Here is a 24,045-nt window from a genome sequence, read left to right on the forward strand (position 1 = left end):
CATAGAGACTGATTTTATGTTCTATGTTCTTACATTTTATGCCCTTAATTGTTGTAGCCTGTCTAAATGCTGCTGCTAGAGGTTCGATAAAAATTGCAAAAAGTGAGGGGGAGAGTGGGCATCCCTGTCTGGTGCCCCTCAGGAGACAGAAGCTGGGGGATGTCTGGTCATTTGTTCATCTCTGGGGACACCTCAGGCCCTCCAAGGTTTGGAGGCCTATCTCCACCCACCACCACTTCCCCTGCCGGTGGCGGACTCCCTCAGGTGTCGGTGTGTTGGTGGTTCTTTGTGTCTGGGGGTGGGTGTCCGGGTGCACACCGGCTCACTCCTTGGCGGCCGCTTGTCGGGGCCTGGGGCCTGGGGCTCGCTCGGGCCCCTTTGGAGGTGGGGTGCCCCCGGCCTCTCGGCCTAGGGCTCGGTCACTCAGGCGCGGCTGGGGGCCGGCGGAGCTCGCGGGCGCGTCACTGCGGCTCCCCCTGACTTCTGCTCCGCGGCTGCTGGGCGGGCCCTCATCTGGGACTCTCCTCGGCTCTTGCTGGGACAGTGGTGCGGCTGCCCCTCTGTTGGTCTTCCGTGGTCTCTTGTGTTCTGGGGGCCTCTGGATGTCTGGAGTTTTGATCTCCTCCGTGCCCGCTTCACGCCCTGGAGGACGGGGCTGTGGCCCCCCCACGCTCCCTAGCAGATCATTACATGGAGAAACCTTTGGAATGCAGGCATGCTGATCCACACAGGTGTGCACACATGGGTATTCACAGACGCGGACTGGGGCTTTCTTGGCTGCTGCCTCAAAGCACACTGTGCGCTGTCTATCTTGCGTGCTGCACAATATCGTTTATTACTTGGTAAATACTGATATCTATGACTAGCTAGTTTATTGTGATGGTGCTTTGTTTTCTCTATTATTATGTTGCTCTTTGTTGTTTGCTGTCTCCTCTGTTTGTTTTTGTTTGTTTGTTTTTTTTTTTTTTCTCCATACAGGTGACCCAGGAGTTTTTTTTTTTTTCTCTCTCTTCCCCCCCTTCTCACCGTCTCTTCTCCCCTTTGGGTTTTCTTTCTTTCTCTCCCCCTCTCTCTCTCTCATTCATTCCCCCTGTCCTATTTATTAAAAAAAAAAAAAAAAAAAAAAAAAAAAATGACAAAGGATGAACTGAAGCTCTGCCATCACGTAATGTCGCATACTGCTGTTTCTGATGTCATTTAGGAAAAAAAAAATATATATATATATATATATATATATACCACCCCCCAGCAGCCCTTTTGAATGTCTCCCTAATTCTGAGGTCTCAAGGTTGGCAAGAATGCTCCTGCTTGCCTTTCCAGTAAAGGTTTTATTGGCGGTTAAAGGAACAGTGCACGAGTTCAAAGTCTCACTCATGGCTCCACCTCCTTCATGGTGTGTAAACAGACTGTTCATATACTGTGCGTAGCTTGTAGTTATAGCATATTCATAACATACCTTCATACCCTGTACACTGTAACATAGATCCATATTCTGTAATATATCTGTATTATTGCTGAAGCACTTTCTGGATGGATGCAAACTGCATTTGGTTGCCTTACTTGGACATGTGCAATGACAATAAAGCTGAATTCTATTCTGTTCTATTCAGACTTCGACTCCACGTTAACCTGTGCCAGTGTTTCAGGTTAAGGGTGTCTGTGTCTGTCTGCCAGAGTGTCAGGCGGTTTCACAAGACTGAAGACCTCAGCAAACAAAGTCTCCATCTGCAGCTCGCACAAATGCATGCACGTATTGACATTATCCTCACGAAACCACCGATCAGCTCGACGGACCCTCCGGTTTACCTGCATACATCCTGTTCACCTGTGAGCTGTTACTGATTCAGGAAACACGCACACCCTCCTCACAGCTGCTGGAGCTTGTGTTTCTCTACAGAGTGACGGACCAGGAGAGACGATGGACACTGAGATAACTACAGAGCTCTTTAAAAGCCAGCGGGTGGGATCATGGTCTTTGCTTCATGTACACATTAATAACTTGTCAGTTTAGAAGTGATAAAGTCTAAAAATTGGACGTAGCTTCCTGATCTTAAGAGTGAAGCCAACATGGAAGCGTGTTCCTTCTAAAATCCAGCAGGTGCCGAACCTTCTGATTGTGAAACAGAGGTCCGTGTGAAAACCGACCATCACTGACCCCTCCCTGTGATCAGTCAGCTGGTATTTTAGCTGACAAACCGATGCTATGGGTTCTCTGCGAGCTTCTGGATGGATCGCTAACAGTGCCGGCACAGTTATGACGTTCCTTTGGGAAATTTGTGTCTTTGTTAGGAAAGTCTGAATAAATAAAGTTGGATGTGATCTTTGTGTTCGAGTTTGCTCTCAGATCTGATTAATTCGGCTTCTTTGAGAGGCTGTCCACACTCTGACACGAGGACCCTTCCCTCGGAGGAAGCAGTTTCTCTGTAAGAAGACTTCCCTGCAGAATGTTTGAATACCTGCTGCTCGCTCTCTGCATCACATCCTGCCAAACCATCAAGAGGAAGCTTTTCAGAATAAGAGGAAATATTGGATAAGGCATGACAGCTCTGAACCAATCAATTTGCAGCAAACCAGCATTTTAATAACACATCCCAAATCTGTACAGGAACATGAGCACACAGAGGTTTCAGCAACACAAACCAGTGAGGCCAGTCTGGCCTCACCAGCAGCTTTACTGGAACACTGTGGCTACTGGGAAACACTCCCATAAATACACACGTGTGTGTTACTGCAGATATGTTTACAAGTGTCTTTATATGAATAACATGTCTATAAAAATGTTCATACAGCTTCCAAACGAATACAAAGTGATAACTGATGGAAGTACTGCAGTACTATGAACTCCAGCTGGATCATCACATGACTTTTATTATGAAATCCTCACAGGAAATGCAGCATTAGCACTGACAGAGCGACAGGAAGAACACGTTACACTGTCCCAGCAGGAGGCGCCAAACCAACGCATGACTTCCAGACAGCCAATTTAAGACTGAGGCAGGCGCCTCATTGGTCACTTTACACACAGACGTGTAGAACTGACCAATGAGGCGCCTGCGTTTAGATGTGACCAACTGTGTTCACAGTTTGATTTGTTCCACACGTTGCAGCTCGTTTACTTCAATTTAATCTTCACAGCTCCGCGTTTCCATGATGTCATCGTTTGTGTAATCTGATGTGTAATCCCAGAGTCGTCACTGAAGCTGGCTCTCTGTCACTTAGTCTCTTCTAACTTTATTTAAACACATCCGCAGGAACAGCGCTGTGGGTTACCTGTGACACCTTCCTCCTTTACCTGTGTGAGCTTCATCGAGTATTTGAACTGACAGGTTAGAGAAGGTTACTGATGTGAGATATCAGATTAGACTCGTTGGAAACATTAAAATATCATAAAAACATTTTTCACCGTTTGTGAGTCATTCACAATTAAACACGTGTGATCAAACTTCCTGTTACATAAAGAGAACACTCAGCTCTCAGTCTGTTAAGTACAAACTGATACAGCGCCCTCTCCTGGCTGCAGAGGACGCTGCACACACACAGGCTGAAAAAGTCAGAGAGCCGCTGATGTTAGTACAGCCCCGAACTGAGCTCCAATCACCTACAGGCGGCCGAATCACATGGCCCTCCTCAGCCGCAGCTTTTACAGTAAAGTCTGCCTGACGGGTCCTGTATGAGGTCATGTGATCGTTGTCTCTGTAACCTGAATGGCTACCTTGAGTCGACTGCTGGCGTGCTGTGAATGGAGGGAGATCATGTGACTCCACTGTTCGGTCCTCAGACATCGTAGGGCCTCTCCTCTTCCTCCCGCTCCTCCTCCGTGGTATTCTTGATGAAGGCGGAGGACAGCTCTTGCAGGAGCAGTTCCTGCGATGGCGTGCAGACTCCCATCAGCGTCTGCCTGCTTCTCACTGCAGGCTGGCTGGCAGCATCTGAATCTGGAGAGCCTGCATCTCCATCGCCTCCGCCGGCTCCTCCGCTACTGCTGCTGCTCTGCTCCAGAGTCTCCACGGAGCCTCTCGCCATCCGGACTACTTCCGGGATGATCATGTGATCCAAATCTCTGGACTCCACGGGAACCAACCTGAGTGGGGGGTGGTCTGGCACTTCCTGGGTCTCTGCGATGCTGCTGGACAGGAAGCTGGTCTCCAGAGACTTCAGGACCTGCAGGCCGAAGTCGCCGACCTCCTCATAGAGCGGCTCAGGCAGGTCAGGAGACTCCGAGCGTTCCTCGAACGAGTCCTGCTGGACCTTCATGGGCTGGAGACACACACGAGACCCAAGGTTAAACCCCGCCCCCCCAGCGTTTACTACAGGCTCACGAGTGAGACGAGAGGAAGTACAGAGTACTTACAAAGTACATGGAGAGAGTTCTCCGGTCGTGTAGTTTCCTCTGCAGGGGGAAGACAAAGTACAGATGACGGGTTTGTGCATTTGACCTGTGAGAGTTTACTGAGCATGTCTGAGAAACAGCAGAGATTTGGACCCTAACCAGCGTCTGATTGGCCGACAGCATGCTGCTATTGCTCTCGTCTCCTCTGATGGGGACGAGCGGCATCGTTCCGAACTTCTGCTTGGAGATGTCAGAGGAGGAGTGGCGGCGCAGCACTGGAGGACCCGGGTCATCGTTCTGCAACAGAAGCACATCCATGATGGCCAGCACAGGAGCGACGGCTGATCCCAGACCAGTGTGCAGGTAAACGTACCTGAGCTCTGAGAAGGCTCGTGATCCAATCCCACAGCTCGGCCTCACTGCTGCAGCACAGGTACCTGGTGGAGGGGAGGGGCAGATACTTTTGACTTCATGCAAAACTCAAACCCTCAGAGCTTTTATTTTAATGCACAACGTCCATGTGTGACTGAGTCAAACATCAGCTACAGGTGAGTGTGACGCTGAGGAGGACAGGTGAGCCCTGATACTTACAGCTGGTGTTTGTCTGACATCACTGTGAAGCCCCACCTGCACAGGAAACACACAAGCCATCAGCCTCTGACGCTCAGTGCTCAGTTCAGACTGCAGGAGTGTGTGTGTGTGTGTATGTGTGTGTCTATGTGCATGTGGGTGTGTGTCTGTGTGTGTGTGTTTGTGTGTACGGGTTCTTACTATACTGGTGGGGACCAACAGCCCAGGGTTGAGGCCATTTTTCACACTCAAAATGTGGTTTATGTGTGAAGCTACATTTGAGTTCGGTTTAGGTGTAGGGTCAGTGTTAGTCATTCATTTTTGATGGTTAGGGTAAGCAGCTAGGAAAAGCATTATGTCAATGGGAGGTCCCCACGAGGATAGCAAACCAGACTTGTGTGTGTTACCTGGTTGGAGCCTTCAGCTTCTTGCGGATGCCGATGTAGATCTTTAAGGACTTCAGAGCCCACTCCTTCTCAGGTTTGATGCTCTGCAGACACAGATGTTGAGACTTTTGTTTTTTACTATTGTCTTACTGAGATTTGCTGGTTTTCTGTTCTTATTTTGGTTTTTAATGTTTTCCCAGGTGTTACTCGTCTTCTTGTTCTCCAGTATTTTGTACACATTTCTCCTGTTTGTTAAGTATTCGGCCACAGTTGGTGTGGAGCGCCTACAGTTTTGTTGTCCATGTACAATGATATCTATTCTATTCTATTCTTTTTTAACTGTTTGTTTTACTGCTGTCTACTGTTCCCGACTACCTTCTTGTCTTTGAGCAGCAGCAGTTTGTGGTGTCGAATCTGGAACGTTCTCTCCTGGAACCTGGTCCCCTGAAGGAGCTTCGGAGGCTCCTCGCGACACCTCAGCAGACCCACCTTCATGATCTCGCTCTTATAGGCTGACAGGCACACACAGGTGGACACGTTAGCCATTAATGCAACATCAGAAGCTTATTATTGCACAGTTGTGTCCACCTACAGGTGAGGAGAGTGATGCCTTCTCCTTTAGGGACCCTCTTCACCACCAGGTAGGCGGAGCTCGGGTCGGCCATCTTACACCACTGCAGAGCTTGCTCCAGGACCTTCTCTTTGGGGTGTAACGGACGCTCTAGAAACATGACAACAACCAACATGTGAGACAGGTGACCTCTGACCTCCTGAGAGAGACAGGAGTGTTTGCTCACCCAGCTGACCGTCCTCGATGGCCTCAAACGTCATCCAGACGTCTTTGTCCCCAGCTGGGACGTTCCTCATGTACAGAACCTGATTGGTCAGCTCCTCAGCACACATGGTGGGAGACACCTGCACGGGTCAGAGGTCACACAGCTTTAGTAATTGTCATTATTGCTATCAATAAAAGTTCTGATTAACGATGCCCAGCCTTACTTTGAGAGTTATGCAGCAGTCGGGTATCTTCATCTCCAGATAGATTTCAATGATCAGATCACCGGCCTGAGAGAGCTGTACAGAATCAACCAATCAGGCGGCGGTTTCAGACACAGAGGCAAAATCAGCTAAACTTTAAAAGGAACCGCCGAGGACCGGCTGAGGGAACGCATCGCACAAAGGATGATGAAGATGGAGCTGCCAGGCAGGAGGAGAGGAGGAAGGCCTCAGAGGAGGTTCATGGGTGTAGTGAAGGAGGACATGCAGAGGGTGGGGCAACAGGATGCTGGGATAGAGACGGATGATCACGTTGGTCCCAGAGACCAGGACGCTGAATGAAACACTTAACACATGTTCTACGTTCTATGGTTCACCTGTGTGTCTGTGCAAGAGTGAGTTTGTGTACCTGAGTGTCCTTCCAGGTGGTGATGAGGCTGATTTCCAGCTCAATCTGGGTCTGATGCTCCTCATCGATCTGAAACACAAAACAGAACGTCACACACGGGACAACGTCACACACAGGGGAACATGACAAAGAGAGGAGAACGTCACACACAGGAGAACGACACTCAGGAGAACGTCACACACAGGACAACGTCACACACAGGAGAACATGACAAAGAGGAGAACGTCACACACAGGAGAACGTCACACTCAGGAGAACTTCACTCAGGAGAACGACACTCAGGAGAACGTCACACACAGGAGAACGTCACACACAGGAGAACGTCACACACGGGGGTACATGACACAGAGAGGAGAACGTCAAACACAGGAGAACGACACTCAGGAGAACGTCACACACAGGACAACGTCACACACAGGAGAACGTCGCACACAGGAAAACGTCACACACGAGGGAACATGAGACAGAGGACAACGTCACACACAGGAAAACGTCACACTCAGGAGAACGTCACACACAGGAGAACGTCACACTCAGGAGAACCTCACACTCAGGAGAACCTCACACACAGGAGAACGTCGCACACAGGAAAACGTCACACACGAGGGAACATGAGACAGGGAGGACAACGTCACACACGAGGGAACATGACACAGAGGACAACGTCACACACAGGAAAACGTCACACTCAGGAGAACGTCACACACAGGAGAACGTCACACTCAGGAGAACCTCACACACAGGAGAACCTCACACACAGGAGAACCTCACACAAAGGAGAACGTCGCACACAGGAAAACGTCACACACAGGAGAACCTCACACACAGGAGAACCTCACACACAGGAGAACCTCACACACAGGAGAACCTCACACTCAGGAGAACTTCACTCAGGAGAACGACACACACAGGAGAACCTCACACTCAGGAGAACTTCACTCAGGAGAACGACACACACAGGAGAACGTCACACTCAGGAGAACTTCACTCAGGAGAACGACACACACAGGAGAACGTCACACACAGGAGAACGACACACACAGGAGAACGACACTCAGGAGAACGTCACACACAGGAGAACGTCACACACGGGGGTACATGACACAGAGAGGAGAACGTCAAACACAGGAGAACGACACTCAGGAGAACATCACACACAGGACAACGTCACACACAGGAGAACGTCGCACACAGGAAAACGTCACACACGAGGGAACATGAGACAGGGAGGACAACGTCACACACGAGGGAACATGACACAGAGGACAACGTCACACACAGGAAAACGTCACACTCAGGAGAACGTCACACACAGGAGAACGTCACACTCAGGAGAACGTCACACACAGGAAAACGTCACACACGAGGGAACATGACACAGAGGACAACGTCACACACAGGAAAACGTCACACTCAGGAAAACGTCACACTCAGGAGAACCTCACACACAGGAGAACGTCACACACAGGAGAACGTCACACACAGGAGAACGTCGCACACAGGACAACATCACACACGAGGGAACATGACACAGAGGACAACGTCACACACAGGAAAACGTCACACTCAGGAGAACCTCACACACAGGAGAACGTCACACACAGGAGAACGTCACACACAGGAGAACCTCGCACACAGGAGAACGTCGCACACAGGACAACATCACACACGAGGGAACATGACACAGAGGACAACGTCACACACAGGAAAACGTCACACTCAGGAGAACCTCACACTCAGGAGAACCTCACACACAGGAGAACGTCACACACAGGAGAACCTCACACACAGGAGAACCTCACACTCAGGAGAACCTCACACTCAGGAGAACCTCACACTCAGGAGAACGTCACACACAGGAGAACGTCACACACAGGAGAACCTCACACACAGGAGAACGTCGCACACAGGAAAACGTCACACACGACGGAACATGAGACAGGGAGGACAACATCACACACGAGGGAACATGAGACACAGAGGACAACGTCACACACAGGAAAACGTCACACTCAGGAGAACCTCACACTCAGGAGAACCTCACACACAGGAGAACCTCACACACAGGAGAACGTCACACTCAGGAGAACCTCACACACAGGAGAACGTCACACGGGACAACGTCACACACGGGACAACGTCACACACGGGGGAACATGACAAAGAGAGGAGAACGTCACACACGGGAGAACGTCACACAGGAGAACCTCACACTCAGGAGAACCTCACACTCAGGAGAACGTCACACACAGGAGAACGTCACACACGGGAGAACGTCACACACAGGAGAACCTCACACACAGGAGAACGTCACACGGGACAACGTCACACACGGGACAACGTCACACACGGGGGAACATGACAAAGAGAGGAGAACGTCACACACAGGAGAACGACACACACAGGAGAACGTCACTCAAGAGAACGTCACACCCAGGACAACGTCACACACGGGGGAACATGACACAGAGAGGAGAACGTCACACACGGGAGAACGTCACACAGGAGAACCTCACACTCAGGAGAACGTCACACACAGGAGAACGTCACACACAGGAGAACGTCACACACGGGGGAACGTGTTGGTGTGCCCCTACGGCTTACTCACTTCAAAGACGTACAGGTAGTTGTCTATCAGGTCCTCCACGATCTTCACCTCATGCTCACCTTTCCCATCCGTCTGGAACAGACTTGGAGCGAAGAGCAGCGATAGGTTCTTGGTGCACATCTGGTTCAGATCTGCGCACTTCTGGACCCTAAAGAACCGCAGGTAACCTCTTTAGACTCATCGTTTGGCTCAGTGTCCTACACTCACCTGCTGTTTTCTACAAAAAGGCAAGTTCCTAAGCCCCACCCCCACCAGGTGTAACCAGTGCAGCTTCTTAGGGAGCTCACCTGTACAGGTGACTGATGAGAGCAGCCAGGGTGGTCCGGTTGACTCGGGGTAGAGTGCGGATGATGTCTTTGTAACGGTCCAGCCTCGCACGCCTCTGAGGGATTTCTGAGCATGAAGAACAAACTCGTTACAGACACCAATCACTCATTTAGACAAATTACAATCAGCTGAAGGTGTACCGCCGACCGTCCCTGAAATATAAGTAAAATCAGGTGATGTTCGGGTTGTGGTCTGGACCTGAACCCTGACAGCAGAAGCACCGCTCAGAAGAAAGGTGGACTCACTGGCAGCTTCCTGCCACAGTGGGTGGAGGTCGACCATGAAGATTGGGTCATCGATCTCTCTGAAGAACCTCTTCAGTACGTCGGTCACGTCCTCGATGAAGTGGTCCCCGATCCGCAGCTTGACGTTTCGAGCGTCTCTGCGGAACTCCTCCATCAGCAGCTTGATCCTGGATTTGGCTCCGTTCTTCCTGTAGATGCCTTCGTGACCCAGACCTGCACAGACCCAGAGCGGCTTCGGTCACACGGCTCTGTTATCCTGACATGAGAAACCAGGGGAACAGAGCTGCGTGCCTCTTTCATCACATCTGAGCACATCATTTATCAGCAGAAACAGTAAAATCACACATAAGCTGGTCTGCAGGGTTTTTCTTCTGGCTCTAAAACATCCTGCAGGGAAAAACACGCCAAGTTCAACCCGGCAGCAAGTCGTCCTGATGACAACGGCAGAAGAACCATGCAGTGAGGTTCAGTCTTCACAATGCATCTAACACACTGCTCCTCCTCCTCCTAAACTCAAGCAGCTCATCGGGGAGGAGCGCAGGTTTGCTTGGGTTAATCACCTGCTAGAAGCACCTTTTCTACCCAGCAGACGAGTATGGTAGAAAATTATAAAGGTATGTTATTTACCTTAAATATACTGACTAAAGTTTTACGGGTTTAATAATAGGGAAGCCCCAAAACATGTGCCAACGGCCCACCTAACCTCCAACAGTGTACCTGTGTCCAGATGAAAAAACACATCAGACATTTCCAGCTGGACATATACTGGAATTTGTACATTTCCACAAGGAGGAACATTCGTCCAACGATTCTTCATTTAATATTGAAATGTTTCCTTCATTTTCTTTATCACAGCCCGTAGAGTGAGGCTTCTTTGTCAAAACCCTCGCAGCCTTACCTGTTTCCACGAAGAAGGATCAGTATTGGATCATATAGATCAGTTCTGGTGACAATGTTCTGCTGGAAGTAGGTCCTCAATTGGAGATATCTAAAATAGTCTGAATTATTAAGATGATAATCAGTCTTTAAATGATCGTTTTCTCATGTGTGAGCGAATAAAAGGTCTTCACATCCTTTGAAATCCAGTGTTTACATGGTTAGGCCCCAGGGTCAAAAGGAAGTACGTGAACTGTATCGTCTAACTCAAACTCCAGTCCTCGAGGGCCGCTGTCCTGAAACTTTTCCATGTGTCCCTGCTGCAACACACCTGAATACAACTAGCAGGTCATTAGCAAGACTCTATAGAAGCTGCCTGCATGCTGAGGTGGCAATTCAGCCATTTGATTCATGTTGCAGCAGCTCACGAGTGAGTGAGCACGGTGCCATAAAAGTACTTCAGAAGTGCATTTTTCCAAATATTTTCATTTATTTAAAATGACCTGAGGAGGGTTAGAGGCTCTGTTCATCTCACTGTCCTGTCACCATTGAGACCTGAAGCTTCCTCCACCTCTTCAGTTCAGTTTAATCAGACGATCCTCCATCAGCAGCAGAGCCCACAGTGGCGTAGCTACAGTCTCCTAACCCCAACCCTTACCAACAAGGAAAGTCTGTCTGTCAGTCTTCCTCACCGTACTGTGTGATGAAGGCGATGCAGCTGTCCACGATGATGGGGATGTCGTTCCTGCTCATCTGCTGGTCTCTCAGAGCATTTCCTTTACCGCCGGCTGCTCGCTGAATGTCGGAGTACCACAGAGAGAAGTCTGCGCGACCGACGCCCTGCAGGTGGAGCGTTCTGACGGGAACACCGAACGCATGTGCGTCAAAATGTGAAGCAGACAACAAACTGAAGCCTAGACCAGACAAACACTCACCTTCCTTTTTCCACCAGGACCAGGATGTCTTTCTTCTCCTGGTTCTCCATCTCGGAGGTGATACCTGAACACAGAGCGCTCCGTCAATAACAATCAGACTCCATCAGAACTATTCACCAGGACCCGGACCGGGACCAGCACACATACTCAGCTCCTGCAGGCGGTTGAGGTTGATGATGTCCTCGGCGGCGCCGTCGTTGCGGGGACAGATGAACAGGTTGGACTTCTGCAGGACAAAGTAAGCCTCCTTCCACTGCTGAGGGTCCAGCATCGCCCGGTACCGTAGAAGCCCGACCCGTTCAAACTCTCGGGTCAGCAGGCAGTGACAGCTGAGCGGCGTGGCAGCCTGGTGACGGTCGCAGCACAAACATGGATCAGTTTTTTGTTCAAGGAAGTTTTTAGGGAAAATATTTTGTGTTAGAACAATTTTGTAACATTATTTATTTGATTGTTTGTAACATGAACAGCAGAACAAACGTGTTCAGCTGCTCTGTGAGGAGGATGCAGACGAAATGCGGCGCAGACCTTTCCGATGGCTTTGGTCCAGCTGTGCAGCTCGTCGGACGCTTCCAAGCCAAACTGAAAGAGTTTCTCCGACGTCAGATACAACTCGAAGGTGTAACGAAACCTGAGGGAGAAAAGTTTGAGTTTGACCAGGCTGACCATCTGAGCTTTCTGTTTAACCGTGGAGCTTGGCGAATAAAAACCTGTCAATGAATCCGTTGTTGTTGGAGGAGTCGGGTCGACTGACGCCCAAACACACGATGTCTTTAGCGCTGATCTGCAGGCTGGGATCAGCTGATCGATCTGACTCGTAGAAGACCAGAGACTGATCCACCGAGCACCAGAACTTCTGGAAGTCTGATGATGAGAACAGAGAATTTTACACGAGACTCAGCTATGAATGTTCGTTCCCCTCCTCTTCATCTGCAACATTAGTGCTGCTCACAGGCGGGCGGTGAAGCAAACTGTCAGTGCCATAAATGATTCTGCATACGTCGACAGCTACGTCACGATGCTACAGAGTGGCTGTAGTCTGCTCTGATTGTTATCGTATCAGCGTAGCCTCAAATTCCACAAGAATTCCCAGAATTCCTTTGTGTTTGCTGCCAGTGCGCACACGGCTCAGAGAATCTGATGGAGTTTGGAAGCTGCGCTTCAGCCGTCGGGACGAAACAAAACCACAATCTGAATAAACGTCTAAGGAGCAACTTTTACTTTGTCAGCACTGCTCAGAAATCAGATAATCCTTATGTTGTGGGAAACGAGATGTTTGAAAAGAGATGACGTTAAAAAACACCACATTTCAAGCTCGTGCTACAACGTCCTGGTCTGTGGTACCAAGCCAGCAGCCTTTGTGAGCTAACACAGCTAACATCCCGCCCTGTGCTCTGAGCCTGAACACTGAAGCAGAAACCTGCTGAAGACCTGAAAACGTCTCTGACAGTTTTTGGTTTGGGTGAATTTTGGCAGGTGTTGGAGGCGTTTACCGCCTCTTTGTTCTGATCTGAGGACTGTTTAAACCTTAAACCCTCTGACCCCGCCTCTTCCTACCTTCTCTGTTTTTTCTGGACATTGTTCCTCTGTTGGCAGAGCTCGACTTGTAGAGGTACCCAGAGTGAAGAATCGGCTGCATGATTTCATCGTAGACGCTGGGATCTGACCGATAAAAGCACAACATTATCAGATAAACACCGTCAGCCAATCACATCAACGAAAGAGAAATATTGCACAGCTGCGTCTGGAGCAAACTGACACTGACGCAGGTGTTCTTCTGCTGAGCCAACACTCGGAAAACTGCTCAGTGAAGCCGAGCGTGACAGTGAGAAAGCCTCCCTGCAGGACAGCACTGATAACGGAGCGGCTGACCTTCAGCGCCAACGCTGCTCCGCACCGAGCTCAGTCACCGACTTCACACGTTGAATTTAATCGGATCAAATACAACGCCCTGCTTCCTCGCAGCTCAACACTGCAGAGTGCATTAGAGTACAGCAGAGCACAGTAGAGTCCAACCTGATGTGCTGCAGTGATCCGCTAGGTGGGGGTGGCGGCCGTTGGAGTCGTTGGCGAGGTGAGCTGACTCCGCCTCTGAGAAAATCTGAGTCACCGTTTTCAGGAGAGTCTGCTCAGAGACGGCTGAACACAGAACCTGTTGGAGACACGAAGTATCATCGTCAACACCAGAACCATCTCTGCACACTATCACATCATCATCGTTGTTATTGCTGTTTGCTGCCATGGAAACCTCAGGCCCTGCGAACCCGGACACACAAACGCAGGAGCCATCTTCTGATGATGTCACAGATGTACTATAGACTGACAGTAACTCAGTGTGTGCGTGTCTGAGACAGACTCATGGCTGTGCTGCTGTGATTCTGTTTCGCGATTGTTTATTAAGGCTTTAAATGTTTGGATCAGCATGTCAGCTGATCAGGGTAACCTTTGACCTTTTGATGCAGAAGTTTCTTAGACGAAAGGTGTGAGTGAGTCGAAGCCTCCTGTTTTTATCTACCAGCTGCTTTTATCTTCGTCTCTGATGCTTTAAACATTTGGTCACTGAGCCCCAGTGCACTCAGGAAAAAGGCTCCCCCCACACAAAGAGCAGCTGCTTATGATTTGCTGCGGTCTGAGTCTGACCTCATCTACAACATTACGATCTATGAGGCTGACGTGCTCTCCCAGCACCACACCGCACACACCACATGTGTGCATTACAGCGTCCTAACTAGCTTCAGTTAGTTAAAGCTGCATGAAGCTATTTCACGCATGAACCTTTATGACCCGTCTTGTTGTGGCCCTTCTCACCCCAGCATGCCAACATTAAGTGTATTTATTTCATGAAAGCAGTCGGGCAAACCTTGAGCAGCTCCTCCTGGCTGCTGAACGCCGGGTGGGCAAGGCGGTATCGACCCTCGCGATACTTCTGGGCGATGAACTCTCTCCTCTGCTCAGCCGACGCATCGCAGTCCAACTCCTCAGAGACGGACAGACGGGCCGCCCAGAAGTCGTTGGCCCGGTCGTTCCCCAGCATGATGAAGAGCTGGCCCACAAACATACACACAGTATAAGCAAACAAACAAACACAACAGCACGGCTCTGCTTTCAGGCGTCTGTGAATGCTGGTTCTGAACCGGCTGCTCCGAGCTGGTACTTTAGAGCTTCTCTGTCACATTCTCAGTAGCTTCAGTGTCCTTTAATAAGCTTTTCCACCTTTACAGGTGAATACTTCATAAAAACAGGTGGATGTTAGACTACACCTGCCACTAACCCCCCCTACAGCTGAAAGCCTGTAACAGCAGAGAGCCGCACTGACACCAACCTCAGATCGAGAGGCCACCTGAAGCCGCTCTCACCTGAACGATCTCGTTGCTCCACACGCTTGTGTCCAGTTTCAGACTCTGAACCTTGGAGACCATCGTGCCCAGCCCTCTGTGCTGGCCTACACACACACACACACACACACACACACACACACACACACACACACACACACACACACACACACACACACACACACACACACACACACACACACAGTGGGAAACACAGCTGTGACACACACTGGTGTGTTTCATCACTGACTTCTCCAAACACTAGCACAATACCAATGTATCACCTGGTGACGATCTTGCAGTCTTAACAGACTTGTCTCCTAAGTGGCAGTTTCACCTGCAGTGATTCGTGTCTGCACAGGTAAACAGGCTCCTGTTTACCTGTGCAGGTGTGTTTATTGGCCTGATATTTTCAGTGAGCCACAGAAACAACCTCACCTTCAACATGTGGTGTTTTTCTTTCTGCTGCAGGTCTCCATGCTGACCTCCTGACTTCAGAGCAGCTTCCCTGGTGATCTGTGGGGAACCTGTGTGTGCGTGCGTGTGTGCGTGTTGTTAGGTTCTTACAGTTGTTGTTGGTTACATTTCTGCTTTGTTAGTTGCTGCTTGTTGGGAATGTTACTGGGCCACTGTTACCTGTTGTGACAGGTAAGAGATAACATCTGGCCTGCCTAACCAGATGTCCCAGATAACGTGAGTCAGTGTGCTTCTCTCTCTGTGATGACACAGACTGTAAATAAGAGATCGATGGGCGGATGAGATGAAATGTAGGCTTTTGCTGCAGGTTGTAAATGTGTTTCTGTCACGCTAGCTCATGTTAGCTGACAGCTGACCGCCGCCGTCATTAGATCAGAGCTAAACTGACAGCAGAGAAAGAGGACTCTGATTCTGGTATCAGTGAAGATGTCGAGCCTCGAGAGCAGGTCGTACCTGCGCAGTTCTTGCAGATGACCACACACAGGTTGATGGAGGCCCAATCGGGGTTCAGGGCCTTGCAGTCCGCGCACATCCTGTTGGAGCGGTTGGACCAGATTTTCTCGGCCACCTCGTAATCTGACAGAGTTTCTGCGATCGCCTCCTGCAGTGCCTCCATCCAGTCCCGTTTGTCCCGGTCTGAGTCTGCGGTGAAGCTGAGGAGGCGCAGCAAAGGTCATTTAACGACATCTACATTGTTTGTCTCAGCGTTCTCATTAAAACAGAATTACTCAGAACTCCAACTGTGTGGGACAATAAGAGATTTTTCTCATTCAGCGACCCGCTGCTGAGGGCAGGACTCAGTTTGATCTGCAGAGCAGGAAAGCCCAGAGACTCAAACCTGAGTCTTTCTCAAGAGTTTGATTGATGCAGCGTCAGCGAGGCTGGTAACTGCAGACAGTACTGACAAAATCAAGCAGCAGCTGAGCTGAGTTTCAACTCACCCACCTGAAAGTTTTATACGGCGTGATGAGGTCGAAGCTCTTGTGTTTTCCATCTCGGATCGTTGCTCCGCGAGCTTCGATCACCGTGATGCCGATGCCGTTACGGAAACACTGGAGAAACATGGGAAGTGAAATAGTCACAGGACCCTGAGAAAGTCACAGGAAGTCAACTGGTGGTGCCCTCACCTGCTCGCTCTTGTAGAGCCAGATCTGGTCCGTGTTGATGGCAGCGTACACTTTGGATTTTGTTCCTTTGAGTTCCAGGCCCCCATGTTTCTGGCAGTGAGCTCCAGGACCAAAACGCCGCCGTCCAAACACCAGCTGATCTCTGACGTGTTCCTGCAGCGTGGACACCCAGCACCGCCGCAGCACTGATGCACAGGAAACACATCAACTGCTTTGCCATCATCAAAAGCATCATCATCATCATTATGGTCAATACCACCATCATCATCGTCATGACCATCATCATCACCACAATCATCATCATCCTCATCATCATAACCATCATCATCTTCACGACCATCAGCATCATCACGACCAACATCATCATCACGACCATCATCATCATCATCGTCACGACCATCATCATCATCATCACAGCCATCATCAGCCTCATCATCATAACCATCATCATCTTCACGACCATCATCATCATCACGACCAACATCATCATCACGACCATCATCATCATCATCATCATCATCACTATCATCATCATCACAACCATCATCCTCATTATCCTCACAACCATCATCATCATCATCATCACGACCATCATCATCATCGTCATCACGACCATCAGCACGACCATCATCATCATCACTATCATGGTCGTGATGACGATGATGGTGGTCGTGATGACGATGATGATCATCATCATCTTTATCATCATCATCATCACTATCATACAGCATGAGATCAAAACAGTCGCCTTAAGGCGCTTTAATCATCATCATCTTCACATCACAACCATGTCATCACATATCATTACCACCATCATCGTCATCGCCATCATCACCATCACCCCCATCATCTACACCATTAAGATCATCATCACCAGCATCATCGTCATCGCCACCACCATCAGCATCATCCCCCCATCATCATCACCCCCACCATCATCACCCCCATCATCATCACCCCCACCATCATCACCCCCATCATCATCACCCCCACCATCATCATCAACACCATCATTATCATCAACCTTGAATTTTGTTGCATTTTGTGTTTTTATTGGGAAAACGTTTACAACAAGAAGAGAAAAATCAGAGAATCTGATGTCGTGTGTTTACCTTCGTTATCCGTCCTGAACACAAAGATCCGGTGACTCGTCACAATTTCAAATTTATTGTCTTTGGCTGGACGGGCCATCTGGATGGCAGCCAATGGGATGACTCCTTTTGGGTAGGCGTCCTGAAACAGAGAACAGGTCAGAGGAGATGAGTCCAAACTGTGCGGTCAGCAGGGCGACAAGCTCTGGTGATAGCAGTGTTTCCTCTTTTTTGTCTTTCCGCTGCTGGGATCAATAAAGCTCTGAAATGTTCAGGAGCTTAATGAGAGGATGCTAACAAGGGCCCACCCTCCTGAACCTGTCGGGGTGACTGTTACGTTAGGAACACGAAGCCTGACAGGCTGAACGCAGGGCGCAGAGTGACCCACGCCTCTGACCTGCAGGATGAGAAATTCTAAGCTCGTCCCACGAGGACGGCGGCAACATCATAAAGATCTGAGTACCTTCTCACTGCCAAAGTACATCAAGTTTTTGCCGTCAAACTTCACGAAGCGTTTCTGGAAAACATAGTTCCTGAAAAACACAAACACACACCAGGGTCACATTACCACTTACACAAGAGAGGAGACACATTTAGGTTTCATCCAATTCCACCACACTGAGTGACTTTCAGTAAGGGAAGGAAGGAAGCAGAGGAGAAAGGAAGGAAACACACCGAGTGTAGGAAGAGGAGGAAAGGACAGTGACGAGGCAGAGGCATGTCCTCAGGAGGAAGGAGACACAGGGAGGAGCAGACAGAAGGACACACAGCAGAACGGGCAGAGATGACCTCTCACCCCTGCCAACCACAAAGACAGAGAGAACAGGGTCAGACTTAGAGTCTCCTCCCACATCCAGGCCCCATCAGCTGTGTGAAACAAACGCACCCCTGCGGAGACAGCTTGTCCAGCCAGCCGCTAATGATGGGCGGGGCTCTCTCGGTCAGGGAGGTGTAACTGGCGTAGGGGGAGATGGTAAGGTCCTCGTCGGCCTCGCAGGGGAGGGCGTGGTGGGGCAGCGAAAGGCAGCGGAGGGAGGGTGGAGCTTCTCCCACAGTGCTGTAACCTGGCGAGTCCCCGGGGTGAAACGGCTGCGAAAAACGCTTCGTCCACGAGAACCTGTGACCCCTGAAAACACAAAAAACTTTATCAACGCACGTGAAGCAGACAGCGTGGGCATGACATCATCACGTCCATTAAAGTAATTCGTGCAAATGTTTCTGCATTTTGAATCGGTTCCAAGGCCATGTTTACGTCTCGTTTCATGAGGATGAGTAGCCGCCTTACCCATGATCCTCTGCGTGCTTCTCTTCTTTCCTCGCCTCCCTTCCTTCATGTCTGCTTCTCTCGCTCTGCACATAAATGATCAAAGCAGCACATTTTATCAGACCTGTGAAAGTCAGAAGAGCGTCTCTGTCAGTGAGGGGGAGGAGCGGTGGCGGTCTGACCTCAGCGGCAGGAGGATGTCTCCGGGTCTGGAAAACAGTCTCACAGTACGGGCTGATCTCGTCCTCGGGGTCGTCCGTGGAGGCTGCCAAACAGAAATGACCGGAGTTAGGATTCACCTGCGCCCCGTCCCTGTCCGTTCTGATTTGATAACGTCAAAGTTAAAATAAACTGTGACCAGTATGACAAAGCCGATCTGTGTAGCATGTTAACACTATTGGAAGTAAAAATAACTTGAACTCCAATTTTGAAAACACAACTTTCTTTTTTTCTTTCTTTTTTTAAATAAAGCTCTGACTTGTATTATGAGTCTGTGGTCTGGGAGAGAGTCTGTAACTCTGTCTGAATACAGTAAATAATGACCAATGCTGGGCAATTAATTATATAGTTACTTCTTCAAAAAAGTAACTGAGTTTTGCAAACAACAAAGTTTTTTGCAGCTGTTTACCTAAAAATGCAGCAAAGGCGTTTTTTAAATAAACATTTCAAACTATTTACAGAACAATCAGCTGTTCTGCATCAAATCTAATGCCACACAAATTATTTGTGCCGCTCCAAAAAATAATTTCTGTCCACTATAAGATAAAGGAGAACAACAGCCTGATACCTGCAGGCCTGACAGCAGCAGATGTATCACTGCTGTAACACCTGTAACATTCAGCAGTCGCCTCTTTGTTCTGACACACACAACAAAACTATTGACTACACTACACGCTAACTACACAAGATTTGTGCTAAACGCAAATCTCTCACATCTCAAACACCGCCGTCACTCCTAAAACTTCCCCCTTCCTAAACAACTAAATGCCATGTTGCCATATCATTTTTTGATTGGTCAACATGGTGCATTTTTCCACCAATAGGAAAGGGTGGGGGGTTTTTTTGGTGTTGTTTTTGCTCACAGGCAGAGAGCGCTTTCGAGCGTTTTCCTTATAAAACGCAGTTTTTATATAAAATATAAACAACGACAGTATTCAGGAAGAAAACCAAACATTGCAGATATTTTTATCATGACTCTGGTTTTACGTGGCCGATCAACACAATTTAAAAACTGGCATAAAGTCCACACTTTTTCTGTCAGTTGTTCCTTCTGTCCTGCTCACATCTCCAATGGTTGTACACGTTGTCATTAACGTGGCTTCACTCCACATCAGCCGCTTTGCTCGCTAAAACACCGGTGTCGGCACATAAGGACGCTGTCAGAGCCTGTCAACGTTGATTAGCTGCGTATATACGAATGTGAATCGCATTATTGGCTGGAGCGGCCAGTTGCCGGTCACTTACAAACTCACACTGTAAAACAGAATCAATTGTTAACGTATTTATTTTCATTGCAATTCAGGTTAGATTTTTTTTTGTGTGCAATGCAGATTTCCTGTGTGCGGACACCGTGACAGCAGTGCGCAATTGCGCGCGCGTGCAGCTTAGAGGGAACATTGTTCTCAAGTGTGCGTGCACTGTCTGGGAACTAGGAGTCTCACACACCAGTCACTAAATAGTTTTATGTTTCGATCAGGCTGACAGGAAACGAGTAATGACGTCTTCCTGTAGGCAGAGCTTACAGACAAGGCTCGACCTGCCTGGGTTTTAGGCTGTTCTGTGCGACTCAGAGCTCTGAACTCACCTCTGGCTGATCCTGAAGAGTTGTTACTTAAAGTGCTGCCACTGAAACAAACACAGTGAAAATGATGAATCATGTCAGGCCTGGGCCTTCACATAAAAACTGATTTTTAACAAACATATCATGGATCCTGGGGTACGCTTGAACACGCAAAAACTCCTTTTCCTAACCCATCCTCCTTGACCTCGATACAGGTGAAGGAAAGATGCTTTAATGCAAAAACATCCAGATGATCGCTTTTAGGAATGATCAGATGGTCTGTAGCTATGAATTGTGGGATGCTTTCATGAAGAACGTGTCTCCTCCGCTAAAGGAGGTGCAGACTTCAGACCGCTCGGACCGAGTCGCAAACCTTGCTAAATGAAACTGAGTATTGGAACGTACCCCGGTCCAAATACTGGTGCATCACGGTGACTAACCTGTTCCTCTCGCAGTTCCTCTCAGGTGTCTGTCTGGGTGGAGTGGGAGGAGCCGACTGCTGGCTGCAATAATTCCTCTTCCCACCGGGGGCAGCAGAGCTGTGTAACGTGCCCCAATATATCTCATTGGAGACCATCTCTAGGCCTCCTCCTCGGGGAGAAGCGGAGGGGGAGGATCCAGAGAACCTGCTGTTGTCATGACTACCCGTGCAGGAAATGAAGGACGGCGCCTGCAAATGCTCTGTGGGAACAGGGGAAGAAGAAGAAGCGCGAGGATTCCCCTGCATCGAGGCGGGGGGGACGATGCGGTTCAGCCTCGGGGGAACCGGCGGTAACCCTCCAGTGTCTGACAGAGACCTGCAGCGGCCATTCCCAGTTCTCTCCCCATGGCTCGACCTTCGGCTTGGTGACGGCGCCTTGTCACTGAGGTCAGAGGTCAAAGCACTGTCTGCTGTGGGCATGTCCGCTGAGCTCAGACTTTCCAGCACAGTGAGGCAGATGGACTCCTGGGAAAGCCTCCTGGGTAGGGGTGGAGCAGGGTCGGGTGTTGGGGTGAACTGGATGGGCGCGGTCCTGCGGCGATTGAAGACAGTTCTCGGTTTGGGGACCGGCTTCACTGTTGGCCTGCCGCCATCGGAGTTTGCCAGCATGGCGGCGAGATCGGGAGCAGAGCTGTTCCTGATCACCTCCTGACGGGGCGACTCGGTGCGACCGCGCTTCGAAGAACAAACTGACTGACAGCGGTCACGAGGGAGATCTGCGTTCTGATTGGCTCTTTGGCCTTCTGTCCTCTCGATGTAACCGACCAATCGTAGGATTCTCTTCCTGTGTCCTGTGGCAGTTATGCCCAGACTGACCAATGCATCGCTGTCGAGGTGTGTGAAGTCTCTAGCCAATAGGAGACCGGCTCGATGGAAGGTGTCCAGGTACCTGCAGGAAGACAGAAGCCTAAAGTAATTCTGATTGGCTAGATGGGAGCTGCCCTTTGATTGGTTGTCAGTTTCTGTGATAACGTGTTAAAAATCACATTTATTGACATGGACAGAAGTTCATTTTTAACTGTTACACGTGCACCCAGTTCTGTAGGCAGCTGAGCCCACTCAGTCACACTGAGGACCACGTGTTTTCATCTGTCTGCATTTCTGAAGTAGAAAAGCAGTCTGTGAGAATGACTGCAGTCAGCCTGAGGCTGTTCGCAGACAGGTTGTCTCCTGTGCGATCGCAGAACGGTGAGTGTGCAGCAGCAACAAGCGGCGAGCTAACCATGCATGGCAATCATAGACAACCTCACACTGTTTTTGTAGCTGTGAGGAGGATGCTGCCCTGATTTTCCTCGTGTGGCCGAGCCATCGGGTAGCTTTGGCGAGCTCAGTACGTATACATTATCTCTGGATGGCAGTGCAGGTAACGAGCCCTCCAGTATGTTCATTTCCATCCATCCAGCCGGAGCCTATCCCAGCTGTCTTAGGGCCAGAGGCAGGGTACAACCTGGACAGGCCACCAGTCTGTCACAGGGATGACACATAGGCACAGACAACCATTTGCACCTGTGGGCAATTTAGAGTTTCCAGTGAACCTAACCCCATTAACTGCATGTCTTTGGACTTTGGGAGGAAGCCAGAGTAGCCAGAGAGAACTCACGCACACACGGGGAGAACATGCAAACTCCACACAGAGAGGCCCCGGCTGTATTTTAACTTATTTAATAGAATATCAATATTTGGAGTCCCTGTATCGATACAACATTGCCACACAAACTATCTGATGATTGTGCCGTTTCGGTTTCCCCCCATTTCATGCTGCACTCCTCAATCCTGACCTCTCCAGATGAATCGCAGAAAGCAGCCTCTCAACCGGCGTGCTTCCATCCAGGGAGCCCATGATGACCAACACAGAGTCCGGACTGGGCTTCATCTCCTCCACCAGCAGGAAACACCTGGGCCATCGCTGACCTACAGCAGTGGCGGATGGCGGTCGTCCATCTGGTGGAGAAAGAGGTGAAAGATTGATCTGCTTTAGATATCATCAGAAACTGGTTTAAGTTCTGCTGCTTCACTAACCCCACACTGAAACCAGAAAACCAGAAACACTGGCTCACACACACACACACAACAGGAGCCAGCCTCTGTAACCATTCATTCCTCCAGCAGGGGGCGTTAAATGTTTCTTTGAACCGCATCCTCTAATTAAGATCAATTAACAAACTGCCTCCACACACCGTGTAGATTGCACCACTGTCACCTTTGACCTCTGGAGCTCACGAGCCCCTCTTTCTGAGAACTAAAACCACAAAAGAAGAAGAAAGTATGATGTCAGCAGGCAGACACAGCTGCACGATTGTCTCTCTGCGTCTGCAGCAGGCTGACCTTTGACCTCTGCACAGCAGCAGAGAATCAGACAGAGGGTCACTGTGGGGATAAAGGCTGAGGGTTCCTGCCATGAAACCCTGACACCCCTGCTGCTACAAGGAAAAACTCGGGGAACAAACTGTGGGCCCAAAACAGACCCACATCTGGATCATCTGCTGGATCAACAGCTGGAAGTCACACACAGCCAATGAGACAAGGAGAACTCTCCAGCTCGGAGCAGCACGCTTCACTTCAGCGGCTCCCTGCATCCTGCCAGTGTGTGTGTGTCTGTGTGTGTGTGGGTGGGTGTGTGTCTGTGTGTGTGAGTGTGTGTGTGTGGGTCTGTGTGTGTGTGTGTGAGTGTGTGTCACCTCTCTGTGATGTGTTCAGGAGATGTCAACTAAGAAGCAGATGCAGCTTCCTGTTGGACCTTTAACAATAAGAGCCTGTGAACACAGCAGATATACTGAAGTCCAGGTGTGACAGTAAAACTGCAGGTGTGAT

General features: G+C 49.6%; 1 protein-coding gene across 1 annotated transcript in view; it reads right to left on the reverse strand.

Moving 5' to 3' along the window:
• Nucleotides 1-2,559: 2,559 nt before the first annotated feature.
• The window catches only part of arap3 (ArfGAP with RhoGAP domain, ankyrin repeat and PH domain 3), a 29,054-nt gene continuing 7,568 nt past the window's right edge, over nt 2,560-24,045 (reverse strand). Inside the window, exons 2-35 of the mRNA XM_014408593.4 lie at nt 23,013-23,175; nt 21,194-22,123; nt 20,778-20,818; nt 19,156-19,238; nt 18,995-19,059; nt 18,596-18,835; nt 18,173-18,242; nt 17,731-17,851; nt 16,619-16,803; nt 16,437-16,543; nt 15,945-16,144; nt 15,036-15,121; nt 14,540-14,722; nt 13,696-13,831; nt 13,237-13,341; nt 12,390-12,543; nt 12,208-12,310; nt 11,830-12,028; nt 11,683-11,746; nt 11,440-11,603; nt 9,872-10,084; nt 9,587-9,692; nt 9,300-9,447; nt 6,692-6,760; nt 6,286-6,360; nt 6,084-6,201; nt 5,879-6,007; nt 5,662-5,798; nt 5,308-5,390; nt 4,922-4,957; nt 4,704-4,767; nt 4,490-4,627; nt 4,352-4,390; nt 2,560-4,257 (exon numbers count right to left, since the gene is read on the reverse strand). Coding sequence (XP_014264079.2) covers nt 3,775-4,257; nt 4,352-4,390; nt 4,490-4,627; nt 4,704-4,767; nt 4,922-4,957; nt 5,308-5,390; nt 5,662-5,798; nt 5,879-6,007; nt 6,084-6,201; nt 6,286-6,360; nt 6,692-6,760; nt 9,300-9,447; nt 9,587-9,692; nt 9,872-10,084; nt 11,440-11,603; nt 11,683-11,746; nt 11,830-12,028; nt 12,208-12,310; nt 12,390-12,543; nt 13,237-13,341; nt 13,696-13,831; nt 14,540-14,722; nt 15,036-15,121; nt 15,945-16,144; nt 16,437-16,543; nt 16,619-16,803; nt 17,731-17,851; nt 18,173-18,242; nt 18,596-18,835; nt 18,995-19,059; nt 19,156-19,238; nt 20,778-20,818; nt 21,194-22,123; nt 23,013-23,107 — 5,169 coding nt within the window. The 5' untranslated portion in view covers nt 23,108-23,175 and the 3' untranslated portion in view covers nt 2,560-3,774. The remainder of the gene's footprint in view (nt 4,258-4,351; nt 4,391-4,489; nt 4,628-4,703; nt 4,768-4,921; nt 4,958-5,307; nt 5,391-5,661; nt 5,799-5,878; nt 6,008-6,083; nt 6,202-6,285; nt 6,361-6,691; nt 6,761-9,299; nt 9,448-9,586; nt 9,693-9,871; nt 10,085-11,439; nt 11,604-11,682; nt 11,747-11,829; nt 12,029-12,207; nt 12,311-12,389; nt 12,544-13,236; nt 13,342-13,695; nt 13,832-14,539; nt 14,723-15,035; nt 15,122-15,944; nt 16,145-16,436; nt 16,544-16,618; nt 16,804-17,730; nt 17,852-18,172; nt 18,243-18,595; nt 18,836-18,994; nt 19,060-19,155; nt 19,239-20,777; nt 20,819-21,193; nt 22,124-23,012; nt 23,176-24,045) is intronic.

Source organism: Maylandia zebra, linkage group LG2 (assembly GCF_041146795.1).
Source record: "Maylandia zebra isolate NMK-2024a linkage group LG2, Mzebra_GT3a, whole genome shotgun sequence".
Taxonomy (NCBI): domain Eukaryota; kingdom Metazoa; phylum Chordata; class Actinopteri; order Cichliformes; family Cichlidae; genus Maylandia; species Maylandia zebra.